This window comes from Eublepharis macularius, chromosome 1 (assembly GCF_028583425.1).
Source record: "Eublepharis macularius isolate TG4126 chromosome 1, MPM_Emac_v1.0, whole genome shotgun sequence".
Taxonomy (NCBI): Eukaryota; Metazoa; Chordata; class Lepidosauria; order Squamata; family Eublepharidae; genus Eublepharis; species Eublepharis macularius.
The window spans coordinates 54064831-54080969 of record NC_072790.1 but is presented as its reverse complement, the minus strand read 5'-3'; the positions used below and the strand labels follow the sequence as shown (position 1 = coordinate 54080969).

The 16139-nt window shown below is 45.7% G+C and overlaps 1 protein-coding gene across 1 annotated transcript in view; it reads left to right on the top strand.

Annotated features, from left to right (window-relative positions):
* The window catches only part of DCDC2C (doublecortin domain containing 2C), a 66210-nt gene extending 63802 nt beyond the window's left edge, over window positions 1-2408 (top strand). Inside the window, exon 15 of the mRNA XM_054971160.1 lies at window positions 2311-2408. Within this exon, the coding sequence (XP_054827135.1) occupies window positions 2311-2408 (98 nt within the window). The remainder of the gene's footprint in view (window positions 1-2310) is intronic.
* Window positions 2409-16139: the final 13731 nt, after the last annotated feature.

Here is a 16139-nt window from a genome sequence, read left to right as displayed (position 1 = left end):
GATAATGGGGTATCATGAATGTAATGAGGAAATGCATTGTGCTTTCAATTATTTCTGATACTGGAAAGGTATAATTATAGAAGTTAGCAGGATAAGTCCTATGTATTATTACTTTGTTTATATTGCAAGCAGTATTATATTGTTTATATTGCAAGTGCATAGCAGTAACATCACACCAGTAGAGTTGCCTAAAGCTTTTGATTACAATCCCTTATTTTTGTTTGGTTTTTTCCCACTGCATTCCAGAAAAATTTCAGGCTTGCCTTAGGCCAGAAACCTCAGAAGTGATGATTATGTCATTGCTAGGAATGAGATTATGTATAAAACTCAATCCATCCAGATAACCATGTCTTTTTTACCCTCAATAAGATCCAGTATGTCCCTATATCGGATCAGATGTGTTATTAATTTCATTTGATTTTCTAGAACATGAGGAAGGTTACATTTTAAAAAATACTTTTGGTGCAACCAAGGTGTGGTGTAAAGTGTACCCAAAGACTGCTATCCTAAAGACTCGGTCCCACTAAAATGTGTGGTGTAAAGTGTACCCAAAGACTGCTATCCTAAAGACTCGGTCCCACTAAAATGTGGGGGACTTTGATGTAAACATATTTATGACAAGAATACATAGATCTACATAGAGCGAGGCCTGTTCTTTAAGCTGCCCAAAACATCCTTATCAATGTGTGCTGTGATAGTATCTGTAATTATGAGATCATATTTCCCCCTCCCCTCACAGGAACACTAACATATTCAGCAAAAAGTACAGACAATAACCTGGGAATGAATTAGCATTTTGTAATGAATGAGCTGTCAGTTGTAGGATTCTGCCTCATTTGTTGAACATGCTGGAGGGTATGTGGCAAATGAAATAAGATACTGAATGAAAATTAGAGGTTGCTGCTGTTTATAGGTTAGAAATATCAATAAAATTATGCCAAACTTTATTCAAACCTCTTTGTCGAGAGCCTGATATATTAGACACAATGGTGGGCTTGGATCATGAAAACCTAGATTTAAATTCCTACTTAATCATAATGTTCTTGGGACAGAAACACACCACGAGAGATGCAGACAGGGCTGCTGTTGAAAACATCAGTGCTGTGTTGAGTTCTGACCCCTTAGTGTCACATAATACCCCATAGCTTGATTTCATGAGAACAGGCGTTTCTCTGCCCCCCTCATGACAGCCTGTAATGCAGAAGGCAGATTAGGGCACCCATAGCCTTTTGACATAGAGCAGAACCACAAGTGACAAAAGGCACAGGATTGGACACTTGTCTGCTTCCCTCAAGTTTTGATGGGAAATGTAGGCGTCCTGGTCTCGCAGCTTGGCTCTCTGACTGCTATCCAATGGACTTTTCAACTGTCAGTTGTCCAACATTCCGCCAAGCTGCCTACATTTCCCATCAAAACTTGAGGGAAGCAGACAAGTGTCCAATCTGTGCCTTTTGTCACTTGTGGTTCTGCTCATAGAATAAGCTGTACTGGAATATTACAGAGAGTGGGGAGGGAACTTGACACAGAGTTCACATTTTCAAAGGCTTTCTCTACCTTGTAAAATTTAGCTGTTTTCCCTGAGGATCTGTGGTCAGCAACTCTCTCTCAGCCTGACCTAATGCACAGTATTGTTTTGATGGTAGAATGGGATAGGCCCTTGAACATCTCCCTGAACCCTTTGAAAGAAGAGATAAGTAAATATTGCAATCTGCAGGAAAATGAAGTTAATTCAGATTTTTCTGTGTTTTTTCTTATTTTCTGGGTGCCTAAATGATTGCAGAGAGAGGCCTGATATTTTGCAGTGTTGAGTGTTCATAATTCTAGAAGCTGCTCCAGCTAAAGTGAACAGCCACGTACTCTAAAATCCATTGCCTTGATATCTCAAATTGCTTAGCCTCCTGTAAACCCTGTATTAAGGAAGGAGTTCTAGTATTCAAATTGCACATCTGCAAAATAGAAGCAACAATACTTGTGTAAAGTAAATACTGATCTCAAACTGAATCAAGTGTTAGAAGGAACTCGCACAATTTGGTTCTGATCCCCTAGAAACACTGTTTTGGACATTTGTAAGTCTCCTATGGAACCATAATGCATCATTTGGAAAGGTATAGTAAAATAGATATTTGACTTCTTTTATTTAGTGATAGGATATGCCAGTATTTTATTTTTTACAACTTCATCCATTTTAATCAAGTTGAATCAATAAAGTTTATATCAAGCTGTGTTTATACAAGTTCAGAGAAGAATGACACTGTAGAAAATGTATAGAATTTGCTTTAGTATTTGAAAAATACATACCTGATTTTGTAGGCATGAGAGAAGAAAGGAAAAAACAAGATGCAGTGAAGCGGAGAGACCGTTTGTTGATTAAACAAAGGGAATTTTTCGATGAAAATGATTATTACTGAAGGGATTATTTTGCTCATTTTGGCATCTGTGATTATTAAGGTATATTGTAAGACTGTTATTTGGTATAGATTCACCCTCTTTCACGTATATACCACACAATTTGCAAAAATTAGCTAGATTTCATTTTCTAAATTCACATTTAAATAACAGTGGGTTGGATTTAAGGACCGTAAGTGGGGCACTGCTTGTGGTAAGGCTTTTCTCCACCTCTCCGTCCCCTTGCCCTTTGAACAGCCAGTCCTAAGAATGGTCTGGGATGTGGTGTGGGACGCTGCAGCTGGAGGGGCAGTTTGCAGCAATTGTAGACCTGCCTCCTGTCTTTGCTGAGCAGAAGTGCCTTCTGCTTGCACAAGGACTTATTTGGATGCAACCCATAGAAATTTATTCCTATGTTGATAGATATTGAATACCAGACAACTAGCCCTTGGCATTGCCTTCCCCATACAGATATGTTCTCTTATATCTGCAACAATGATCAAAGCCTAAAAAACAATTATGATGGGTATAGACAGATACTCCTGACCACTGAAGCATCCAAGATATACTATATGGAAATTGGTTATACTGATTATAACTGTAATAATATTAACTAGCAGTAATCTACATTATGTCATTTTTTTCTGTTTTTAGGATTTTAACATTGCAGTCCGTGAAACAACATGTTTACCGTCGGCGATATCTTCTACTCCATCATTTAAAAGAAGATTTTAATAACATCATTCTAGTTCAATTGGAAATGTAAACTTTAATTATGGGTTATGTGCTGCTTATTTGTGGGTGAATGTGTACATGCTCCCTATTAAGTTTGGTGAGGATCAAGATTTTATATTATTTAGTGAAACTGCCACATATAGTGATTTTAACTGTACAAGTTGTTGATGATTATTTTTTTTTTGTAATTTCCTGATGAATTATTTCTCTCTGTCTGCCTAATCAGCAGGCCTGCTGTGAAATATAATTGCACTTTCAGGAAAATTGCCGTCTCACGAGATGAATAAGTTTGATGATTAAATTTGGTAGAATGAAGTAATAACATTCAAACAACCAAACAAAATCACATGCCTATCCCTTTGCCATGATTGGATGACCTTTCTAGAGAACAGAATAATGTTTTAGAAACAATCCAGTTTGACACAACTCATAACAAAGCAGAAAAGGTAAGCTGTATTTTTAAGGTAAACTAAATTCTCTGTAAATGATGGAATTTCACCTCAGTTGAATTAAAAATACCAGCCTTGATCTGGGGTCAACAAAACATAATTTACCAAGTTAAAAAAGGAAGGGAAAAAAACCCCAAGCCTGATAAGAAAACACATTTGCTGCTAAATGTAATTACTAAACTGGATCTGAAGTGTGGTAGCAGCCCTGCATTCATATCAGTAGGAGACAGACTTGTGTGAAAGTAACATGAATTATCTCTTGTTTTGTACATAGAATATAGATCTGTTCCTACACACATTTTCCTTAATGATAAGGTTTAGTATTTTCCTTCATGCCTTCTTTTAAATAGCACATTAGTGTTGAACCATTAATTGCGCTTTCATGAAATGCAAATATTTGATGTAGAGCCAGGGAAATTCTGGATGAGAACTAACACACCAAGTTTGCAGATTTGGAATCGCTTTTAGAACTGTTTCTTCTTCAAGCGCTCTGTGACAATGTCTTTGGTATCTGGCGAATGCCCGTGTGTTTCATTCCCCCTGTTCTTTCGATGTGCCTAGAAGGAAGAGGCAGACTTAAAACTTCCTGTAATCCAGTTCTTCATTGATGGTATTAAAGTAGAGAGAAAAATCCATAGGCTTTTCTGATGTGTAACCTCTGGCAGCCATAGGATTTTGACAGTTACAAGTATATGAAGTCTGTAAACAGGGTGAGTTTTGGAGTAACACATGCATTGGTGAAAACTTTTGCCAGGAAATGCAAAATGGGATTTTTCTATGTCAAGCAAAGTGAAGTCTTGCAACTCAGATGTTCTGCACTTTCTGTTATCTGCTTGCTTGTAAGAGATTACCTTTGTTGCATATCATATACAACAGTAACACTAGGGTATGTGCTTCCCTGATATGTCTACATTTCAGGTTCAAAATTAACTTTGTGTGTCTTGCCATTCTAAAGTAGAAAACAGAGATGCCCTTCCAATTTTGGGGTACTAAAAGAGAGCTTGAATTGCCATGGAATGTTTACCAACATTCTAAATGCCCATGGAATGATTCCAGTTCTTATGGGGGAAAGTGAAATGTAATTGAGACTAGGAAAACCTTCAGAGAAGAAGGAAGAGAGAGGATTAGGTTTGGAAACAGGAATGGGAAAAATATCACAGGAGGCCTAAAAGCAAAGGATACAACTAGACTAAGATGTGAGAGTTCCATAATGGGTTCCCTTTGCACCTTCAGTGTTACTTAAAAGCTGTCACATAGAGACCTTGATTTGGATCGGGGTTAAGGTGCTGTTTCAGGGATATGAGAGAATTAATAAATCCCATTGTACCATTTCTTGGACAGAAATCAGTACAATGACTACTAATTACTATTAGCTCAGTAGGGGGGAAAGATAGTGAGTCTGTTTCTTTTCCTTACAAGGGCTAATAGCTTCTTGGAGGGGGCAATTTTTACTATGGAAAAGGCACTTAAACGGGACAACCAGCGCCATGACCCTGATCCAAATACCCCCTTGCTTCTTTTAAATTAAATTCAAAGTGCTGAGAAACCAGTCGTATCATTCTCATGTTATGTCTAGTTGCACCCAGGGGGATAGAAAACCCAGTGGTGGCATAGCCAAAGGAGGCAATGCAATTAAAAAACAGGAACTTGGGGACCATAGGTTAAAAAAAAAAACAGGAAGAAAAATTTAGCAAGAGAGGAGGTAATGAGAAAGGTAACACTGGAAAACTTCACATTTATTTATTTTTATTTCAATTTATATACCGCCCATCCCAGGGGCTCTGGGCGGTGAACAGTTTAAAATCGATAAAAATAAAAAAAAATACTAAAATCAATATACAAAACAATAATGAAATAAATTAACCAAGTGCAATTGTGGGGAGAACCCTCCCCCACCCCAAAGGTGGGAGGCCGACATGGCACCGCCCCTTTCAACCACCGAACGTCTGGCGGAACAGCTCTGTCTTACAGGCCCGAGTGGAACGATAATATGTCCCGCTGTCCATTGACAGAGCATTCCACCAGGCTGGGGCCAGAACTGAAAAGGCCCTGGCCCTGGTTGAAGCAAGGCGGGCTTCTTTTGGGCCGGGGACCACCAGTAAACATTTATCCGCTGATCGAAGCAGTCTCCAGGGAGCGTACAGGAAGAGGCGGTCCCGAAGATATGCCGGTCCCAACCCGCTCAGGGCTTTAAAGGTAAGAACCAACACCTTGAACCTGATTCGGAATTCAACCAGAAGCCAGTGCAGCTGGCGCAGGACAGGTGTGATATGTGACTGGTAAGATATACCAGTCAGGACCCGCGCTGCCACATTCTGAACCAGTTGTAGTTTCCGGATTAGGCCCAGGGGTAGCCCAGAGTAGAGTGAGTTACAGTAATCTAGCCTGGAGGTGACCGTTGCATGGATCACTGTAGCCAGGTCCTGGGGCGTCAGGTAGGGAACAAGTTGCCTGATCTGACGAAGATGGAAAAATGCAGACTTGGCAACCGCTGTGACCTGGGCCTCCATCGATAGGAAGGCATCCAGGAGCACGCCCAGACTCTTCACCACTGGCAAAGTTGCCAGTGGTGTCCCATCCAGGGCAGGGAGCTGGATCCCAACATCTGGCAGCCCCCGTCCCAGCTGCAGGACCTCCGTCTTCACTGGGTTCAATTTCAGCCTGCTCTGTTTCAACCATGCCGTCACAGCCTCCAGAGCTCTGGCCAGATTGTCTGGGGCCGTGTCTGGCCGGCTGTCCATCAACAGAAAAAGCTGGGTGTCATCCTAAAGAGTTTATGTATATCGCTAACAGAAAGTGAGTGGGCAGACAGAGAAGGCCAGGCACTTATCTAGGTAATATGGTGTTTAACAGAATTTGTTAAATACTTCAAATAGACTATATTTTCATATAGACTCCCATCACAGCTGAAATGTGAAATCTGAAATGCTGTTCCTGGAGGACGGAACCATTTCACTTGGCTCAGTGGGTAGGAGCAGGGTTGTGCGCTTTGGGTTTCAGATTCGGAAAGATTCGGGATTTCCGAAGCAATTCGGCTTGCTTCAGAATGCTTCGGGGGGGAATTCCCCCCCGCCTCCCAGCTGAAGTTTAAAGGGCCCTCTCTGCCGGCTGTGCTGGCCGCTGCAGCTGCGCAGCAGGCACAGCGGTGGTGGGGAAGGCCTTCCGTCCACATGGCCACTGGCTGAACCAGCAAGCCGTAGCGGCGGGGAAAGCCTTCTCTGCCGGCCAGCGCAGCAGTGGTTCCAGCGTTCCACCCATCAGGTAAATGTGGTGGGGAGATGGAGTTTAAGGGTGGGGATGGGAGTTTAAGGGTGAGGTGGAACTCCCCCTCCCCTGTCACTTCAGAATGCTTCAAATCTTTCCGGAGCATTCCGAAGTGACTCCGAAACCTGAATCTGAAGCAGCATGCCGCTTCGGATTTCAGGCTTTTCTGATCTATTTTCTGCTTCAGATTTTTCGGGTGCGCACCCCTAGGTAGCAGCAGGAGTAGGGAATGTGTAAAATTCCTATTCTGTCAACAAAAATTGAAGTAGGGAGTTAACCCATTATTTGTAGATTTGTTTAAAAGGAAACAAGGAAGATAGTCAAGAGATCTGATGAAGTTTCTACTAGGGGTGTGCAAAACAAAACAAACGTGCTGGGAATACACCCGGAATTTGCTGTTTCCATTTAATTAAAGTCGTATCCAGAATGGTGAAACTAAATTTCTATCCAGACATCACCTTACTGGATTGTGTTACTCATCCTTGTGTGTTATGAGGAAGCTAACATTGTCTGCCCCTTAGGGGTCACAGCTCATTCTATTATAGCAGGGCTCCCCAAAGTTCTTTAGCTTGTGGGCACCTTTGGAATTCTGACACAAGGTGGTGGGTGCAACCACAAAATGGCTGCCTCAGGAGTTGGAGCCAGCCACAAAATGGCTGCCCAGGTACAGCCACAGACACAAAGGAAGACTACATGTGAGAAGAGGGATAATATTTTAAAATATACTGGGAAAGAAGAATGAGAAAGAATAAAACCAACACTGGTGGGCAGCTGCTGCTGAAACAATGTTATTTTAATCTGTCCAGCTAATCAAATCTCAAGTGGCCAGACAGAAGCCATGCTGGTTAAGTGCCCCACCTGACTCCACTCACTTTCTAAAAATGGTGGGCACCAAGAAAGGCATTGATGAGTACTTCAGTGCCCCTGGGCACCACATTGAGGACCCCTGTACAAGAGCCTAAGCCTCACCCTGTGCCTTCTGAAGTGGATTCACTTTGTTGGATGTCTGCAGAGCAGCTACCTGATCTGCCTCAACTACGTTCATCAGACACCATGTCATTGATGTGGACTCAGGTAGTGACTCTCCTGTGGAGAAAGTGGTTGTCCATAGCCTATATCATTGAGAGCTTCACATCCACCTCTTCTGGTCAGCGATCTTGCCACTCTCCCATGTGGGAGTGCACAGAAAACATGCACTTAGTGTAACATTCATCAAGTGTTCTGTGCAAGCACAAATCCCTCCCTCCGTCCCTTCTGCGAACCCTCTGGATTCTGATTTTTGGTCCTCTTCTCTGTGGCACCCTCAGGGAAGGAGCCCCCCCCCCATTTTAGCTCACTAAAGGGTGAGCTAATCAGCTTTTGGAACGTGCAGCAGCCCTGTGCACATGCAGTTCCCGTGTGTGCCTGCATAGAAAAATACTTGACAAACATTACTTATAGGTAAGAGCAACCATATTTTGCCTTAAAGGACCAATAGGGTCAGGACCTGAGGACCAGCAGGGTCAGGAAGGGCCTGGTGATGCAGAGTCACCAGCTGGCCACATGACAGCAGCACTGGCAACCATTCTGCTGGATCCTGCAAGCGAGGCACTGGTTGACCATGCCCCAGCGGTGCCAGAGACCACCCTACCAGAGCCTGCAAGCAAGTAGCCACCTGCCCCAGAGATCACCATTAGACCCCTGCCAGGCAGGACACAAACCTGGGTCCATAGCGCCTCAGGATCGCTTCCAACGTTGCAGGAATGGCAGCGGCAGAAGGCCCAGGTAGAAGTGGAGCAAAGGAGGTGAAGTGCTAGGCTGACAGAGCACGAATTCTCAGCAGACTCAAAACACTGAGAGCCAAGGCTGGCCACTTGTCAGCTTCCCTCAAGTTTTGATGGGAAATGTAGGCATACTGGTTTTACAGCTTGGCTCTCCATTACAGCTGCAAGACCAGGATGCCTACGGCTGCAAGACCAGGATGTTCTTGCTATGGAGGCCAGCTAGCCAAGTGATTGACCAAATCCTAAGGAGTCCAGCTAACCAGGTGCAGGACAGAGTCTAGGATCCAGAAGGAGGTGCTAGAGAACTGCTGTTCTTCCATCTGATGTTTGCCTTTGGCATTATATAGTCTCATTTTGTCTTCTCTGCTGTTAAATATCTATTCAGAACCATTAAAAGAAGTTCTCAGTGTTGGAAGGATTGAGTGATGTCTGTACCAAGCACACCAATATTCCAGAGGGGACAGTAGTGGTAGTAATGTTGACAAGTCAGCATCCTTTGCATCCTTCCTCTTGGTACTGTCTCTTTGTTTACTCAGATAGCCGTTCTTAGAAAATGCCTTCCTTCCTGCTGCCTTCTTCCTCTTCCTGCTCCTTTGTCTAATCTCCCTGAGGGCAACATGTGCTCTGAACATCTCTCTGCATCTTAGCTGATAGATTACTGGAATGCCTGTTCTTTTTTTCCTATCATAGTGTGGAATTCCTTAATAACAAAGGACATCCATTTCTTTTCTAAAGCAACAAGCCTTGTAGGTGCTTTATTGTTCCTAAAGTAATCTCCCCCTTCTGCTGAGCAAGGTAGCTTTAAGCTAACAGTCATGAGATTTGGGCTTCAGGTAATGAATATGCTAATTACATCCAACTGTAGCTTTCATTTTCATTTGATTCTAAGGAGGCAGAGAATTGTTTGGACCAGTGAATAAATACAGTAAAGCTTGATCCAGCTGAACAAATAGAAGCTTAATATAGACCAGACAGGTGTGGTTTGGGGTACTTTCAAGCAAAGTTGTGCAGTTCAACCTATTTTAGACAGGATTTTGTTTCCCCTGTTGAGTCTGGCTCACAACTTGGGGTACATCTAGACCCAGCCTTGCATTTGCATGGTCCTATGGAGCTGCAACAACCCATCCTGGAGCTGTTTAATCTTGTGGAATGTACCCTAGTAACTTCCGGAGGAGGTTATTGCAATGTTCTCTGGGTGGGGAGCTGCCCTAGAAAAGTATTTTCTAGAAAAGTATTTGGAAACTTCATTTAGTGGAATCACGTTTCTCCTCTTTAGGGCAAACTACATCGTCTTCCAGTTTTCTAAGCAATTCAAAGTGTTGATCTTGACCTTGAAACCACTGAACACTTTGAAGTCAGGGTATCTGAAGGGCCCGCCTTCTCCAGTATGGACCTGTTGGCTATTAATATCTAATAAAACCCTGCTTTCCGTGATGAGTAACAATGCCTTTTCAGTGGCGGCACCAAGATTATGGAATTCCCTCCACATTGACACTCCATTGGTGTCTTTGCTAGTGGTTGTTCTGGAAGTTGTAAAAACAGATTTATTCTTTCAGACACTTTGTGTTTTAAGGAGTCCCTTGTTACACATACTTTAATTGTTTAAACTGTCCTGCGCTTAGTCTCCTCAGGCGTCTATCAGGCACTTGGCCGGCTGGTCTTTGAGACAGGAGGAGCTGGAGCTGGCCTCTGAGACTGGTGCTGAATGCTGGGGCACAGGCTTGTGCCTAGTGGACTAGTTGATCTGTCAACGCCATTCTCTCGAGCCTCAGCTTCATTAAGCTGAGGAGTGATCTGGCTCAGCTGCATTTGTCAACAGGTGTTGGAGCTCAGGAGGCTGTTTCACTCTGACTTGCGAGGAGGTACCTCCCTCAGTGTCTTGTTCTGATTTTTCAGGGAAGTGACACACTGCTTGCCTCACACTTTGCCTCCTTTGCGCCACCTCTGCCTGGGTCCTTTGCTGCTGCTGTTCCAGTTGTGTGGGAGGTGATCCAGAAGGGCTATGAGCCCCAGTTCATGTCCTGCCTGGTAGGGCCCCAGTTAGGGATCCCAGATCCCCCAGTGGGTGCAGCGGATTCCCCACTCCCACCTTCTGCCTTCTGCCACCAGTCACCTAGCTGGTGATAGAGAAAGGTAGAGGAATAGGTCTCCCAGGGCAGCATGATGACATCATTGTCAGGGCTGACATCATCACTCTGCCCCAGGAACAATCCTGCTCTTTGCAGCTGGCCAATTTGGACCCCAAACCCATTTGTGGCCCAAATTGGCCCACTGTGAAGTGCAGGAGCGTTCCCAGACCCCTCTCAATGACATCACTTCTCGAAAGTGACATCATGCCATCCCAGAAAGACATCAAAAAAGATGAGTGTCAGGACCCCCCTCCCACCAGGAGGGGAAAAGGTCCTGGCAACCCTAGCCCTAGTGGTGATCTCTGTGGTAGGCATCTTGGACTTGTGTGCAGGCTCTGGTGGGTGGTCATGGGTCCTGCTGGATTATGGTCAGCCGATGCCTCACTTGCATGCTCTGGCGAAGTGGTCTCTGGTTTGGGGTCAGCTGGTGCTTCTGCAGCACCAGGCTCGTCCTGACCCTTCTGGTTCTCAGGCTCTTTCTCTGAGCCCTCAAAGTCTGGGTCACTGGCCTAATCCGAGTTTGCATTGATATTTTATAGATAGTAGGCTCTGAAAGGCAGGGGTAGATGTATTTTAATAAATAAAAACAATATCCATCAGAAAATTTTAGCACATTTTGGGGCACGATTAAGTTACTTAACCTGGGGTCACTTAAATGTGAGGTAACATTAAAAGAAAGCCACTGGAAGATTCTGGTTACTGTTTGTGAGGCTCCTGCCTCACTGGCGCCCTCTCCTGATGGCCTGCCATCCTACCAGCTCTCCAGGCACGTGTCCTCCGGCCTCAGATGGGCAGGGAAGGGGGTTGCACTACCTTGTTCTTTCTCCTGCCCTCGAAGTAGTAGCACGCTCCAGCTGTCTCTCCCCAAAAAATCCTCCTTGGACTTCACAGGAACCTGAATTTAAAGGCCTCCCTTGCCCCACCTCCCTGGCTCTGCCCCCAATCGCCACCCAGTCTCCCTGACTGGCCCTGCTCCCCACCTATCTGATAAGAGGGCTGGGTAGACTCTGTAGTCTCCTGGCTCCACCTCCTCCATCCCCACCTAGGGTGGTGTGGCATTTGGTCTGCTCTCTGCCTGGCTCGCCCCTGCTGCTTCTGAACTCTCCCTAGTGGCTCCCTTGGCATCTTGGGGCCTGCGCCTGCCTGGCTTGTGCTGATGGCAACCTCCTGTGAGCCAGGATGAAGTGGAGCCATCTGGGCAACTGCAGGAGACAGGTGAGTCTGCTGAGTGGCTGCAGGCTGTTCCTCAGAGTTGTGCCTGGGCATCGGCTGCAACTGGCCTAAGGGTGAGCGAGGCCTGGAGGCCTGCAGGGGCTCCTGCAACTGAGGTACTGCCAGAGGCTGTGCTGCAGGGCCTAAAGGGGGGTGTCTGCTGCTGCGGGGGAGGGGGTGGACAAAAGGCTGGTGTCGCCGGACACTGCTCCACATTTGATTTGTTCTGTTTTAGGGTTCAGTTGACTATGCTGACATGGAGCAGAAGGATTCAGCACGCTGGGTTAGTGGGTCCCTCCCAGTTGATACCTCCTATTTACATCATTACTACATGTTGCTTTATTAAGGTGTCTAGTCATTCTTTTCTGCCCCTTGTTAATACTCTTAATACTTATAAGAAGAAGAGAACTAAGAAATTTAGTATATTTGTTTAATAGTAAAATAGGCAGAGTGATTTTTGTGTGAAATACACACTTCTTAAAGGTTTGTAACAGCTTTGCTTTGTGTCATGCCATGGGTGGTATTTTAGGCTGCAAGCTGGAAGGTATTTTTCTGGTTGTAAACCCTATTGCATGACATAGGGATTACTTCTGAGTAGAGATGTTTACGGTTGCTCTCTTAGTGTGTGGCAAGTTCTTCAACTAGATAGTATTATACTTGCCTTGAACAGGTAGGTGAATAGTTTATTGTACAAAATCCTTTGACGGTTCACAAGGTCCAGAATGAGAGGACAGCATTTACATAAGGAAAAAAATTAATTTTGCTTTCTCATATTTAGTGTTTTCTACATGGGGACAGGCTTCTGTAGTTTCCTTGTTGCTATGGCAGCGGCTGATAAAGCGCAGTGACAATGGGGCTTCCACGTGGCAGGTTTCTCCATAGTTTCCCTTCACTGGTCCTCCATCAATATTCATACCCATCCCATACCACCAGGACTTCAGTTTTTTTTAAAAAAAGCAATTAACCATATTCAATTTCTATTTTTTTTTAAAAAAATTATTTGTAGAACGTTTTTTTCTGAAATAACAGTAACAATCACCAAGAAAAAACATGTAAACTTGTCATGGAACAATCAAACAGCTGCTAGGTCTATGAACTTTGATATCAAGAGAATTAAACATACATTAACATTCTAAAAGAGCACAAAGGAATAATTTATGGATGAGTCATAAGGTTTAGACTGATCAAAGTTATTAAAGTAATCTAAGAACGGCAACTACTGTTCCAGAAATGTTGACTGAAATGACAGATTTTCTATGGTTTGTAGACTGCTTGAGACCTTGTCCATAATAAAAAAAGTCCCACAGTTTCTTTTTCCACATTGATATAGTTGGCAATTTGTCATTCTCCCAAGATGTAGTGATCAAGACTTTAGCTGCAGAAAGCATAACAGAGTTTAGCAGTTTTCTTATGTTAGGGATGGCGGGGTCCTCCCAAAGACCCAAAAGTATTAACTCAGGTTGTAAAGGAACAGTATAACTAGTTATAGATTTGACATGAGAAACAATCAGCTTCCAAAATGATTGCACTTTAGGACATTGCCACCAACAATGAAAATAGCTACCGATCTAACTGCAGTGTCTCCAGTACAATGGTAGAGAATTTGGCTTGATGTGGCGGAGCTGAATAGGGGTTAGATACCACCTTGACATAAGCTTAAAACACAGTAATCTAACATTAATAGCTTTAGATTGTAAGGTTTTGCCTTGCCAGATTAAGTCCCATTGAGAGTCTGTCAAAGCTATAGAAAGGTCCTTGTGTCATTTATGTTGGTAAGGCAGTTGTGCAGCTGTGTCTTTAGAAAGAAGAGAGTTATATATTAAGGAAATAAGGCCTTTTCTGGGTAGTTTGGGCAATTTCAAGAGAGATTTAAAACTGGTAAGGCTGCGTAGAAGGTTAGATCTCATCTTAGGGTTGTTTAGGAGGTGTTTCGTCTGTAGGTACTGGAACCATGGTAGTCTGATAGAGGAATTAGTTTCCATATGCTTTTTTCCCTAGAAGAATGCCCCTTTTAGTTATGTCAGAGAGTCTAGAAAGGTGGAGAGCTCTCAGTAAAGGAAAAGAGTTCATGTCTCTGGCAGGTAGAAACCAAAACTGGCCAAGGAAGGATGATAAGGGGGAAATGTCAGGAGCAAGGTATTTCCTCTCTTTGTCCCAAAATTTTAGAGTGGTACTAAGAAATTAATTTTGACAAATTTGGATGGGTCTACTTTTAGGCTACACCCCAATTATGTCTCTTATACCCCAAGGCGAGGAAAATGCGGATTCGATTTCTAATTTTAAAAAGGCCTTCAGGTGACTAGGAGAGGAAAGAGCTGATATGGGGACAGGGCGGGGACAATGGAGCAGGCAAATCTCCCTAGGGAGAGTTTCAGAATTTTGGTGCCACCACTGAGAAGGCCCTCTTCATCTTCGTTCTTCTGTGCCTCCACACATGGGGACTGCGCAGGCGCAGGCCAGCCGCCGGAGAATTTTCTAGAGCTTCCAAGGCTCCGAAGGGGCCGTTTGTCGCGCGCCTCAGCGACCGTCTTCCCGCCCAAACGGTCACGTGATCCTACAGCGACCAACGGCCCCTTCCCTCAGTTCTCTTCTTGCCGCTGCTTGGAGAGAACGTGAGCTTCATTGCTCTGTGCTTTTGTGCTTCGTGCCTTTCTCTAACTGATTGCTTGGCTTTTGACTTCGGACTTCGTGACCTCGACTATTCTTTGGATCTCGCTTTGGACTTTGACGTGGACTCGGTAATTTGACTCGGACTGTTTTTGACCCTTCTTTCGCGTGCCCCTGAAGATGGCCTCTACGGCTCTCTTCAAGCATTGCCTAAAATGCCACACTAAGATGGCCAAATCCGATGGCCATGATTTGTGCCTTTTTTGCTTGGGGGAGACCCACAATGTCTCGGCCTGTAGGATCTGCCAGGGTTTCACCAGCAAGGCCCGGCAGGATCGCAAGGCCCGGCTAAATTCCTCGCTGTGGCAGAAGGTCATGTCGGAGGGAACCCCGTTACGTCCGTCCAAGGCCGGCCCTAGCCCCTCTGCCGAACGGCAATCAAGAGCTGGCTCAGTGGCCTCCGCGAGGTCGGGGTCGAAACCGCTGCCCCCGAGTGCCTCGGCGTCGAGAGCGGCCTCTCCAGCGCAGGGACCGGTGCGGCCGCCCCGTAGCGCGTCATCTACCAGGTCGGATCCGAGACCAGCTTCGGAACCGAGGGTCCTGGTACCGAGTCCCCGGTCGGAACCGACGACCGGTTCGATTCCGATCAAGGCGAAGAGGTCGAAGCCGAGGTCCCCTTCGAAGGCGAGGAGCGCGTCGGTTCCGAGGTCTTCTTCGGAACCAGCGAAGAAGAAGAAGAAGACCAAGCATCACCGGTCGCCGCGTCCCGCTCCTCAGGAGGAGGTCATCGTGCTTCCTCACACGCCTTCCCCTCATCTGGGCTCCCCGGAGCCAGAAGACATCTCTGTGCCGGTGCCGGATCCGATGGCCTTCGAGACGGTGCCCGCAGAATTCTCCTCGGGACCGGAGCCGAGTCCGCGCCGTCGGAGCCGACCATCGCTTCCCCTTCGGTCGCCGAGGCTGGAACCGAGCCCGTCCCCTCGTCGGAGCCGTCCGTCGCCTGCCCGTCCGTCTCCACCTCCGGTCGGTCGTGAGCAGCATGGTTCCGGGGACAGTGTCCGATCTGTCCGGTCCGCTGCGTCCAGGCATCGACAGGCTTCCTACCTCCCCTCGCCATACCGTTGCCAATGGGAAGGGGCACCTGCGGGCTTCTCCGTGTCGGAACCGAGGCCTTCGACATCGAGGTCGGCGTGGGCTCCCCCTCCGCTCCAGGTTCCGGAATCCCAGCTCGGTTCCGATGAGGAGGAAGTGGGGAGCTTTGGCGGCTACCAGTCGGAATCCTGGTCCGAACCATCGCCGGCTGAGGAGCTAGTGCCATCGGCGGACTCGCCATTCGAGGACCTCCGCATCTACGCCGACCAGATGGCTAGGATGGCCAAGGCTCTCGAGATGGACATCTCTTCGGCAGTCCCCCAGACCAAGGACAAGCTCCTCAAACGCATTTACGGGGACAATCCGGCGTACGTTGGCTTCCCCATGCTCGAGGGTATCGAGGAAATCGTGGAGAAGGTATGGCAGGTGCCCTGTGATCAGCCTCCAACATCCAAGAGGATTGAGCAGCTCTACAAAATCAAGCAGGGTACCTGGCCGGCGCT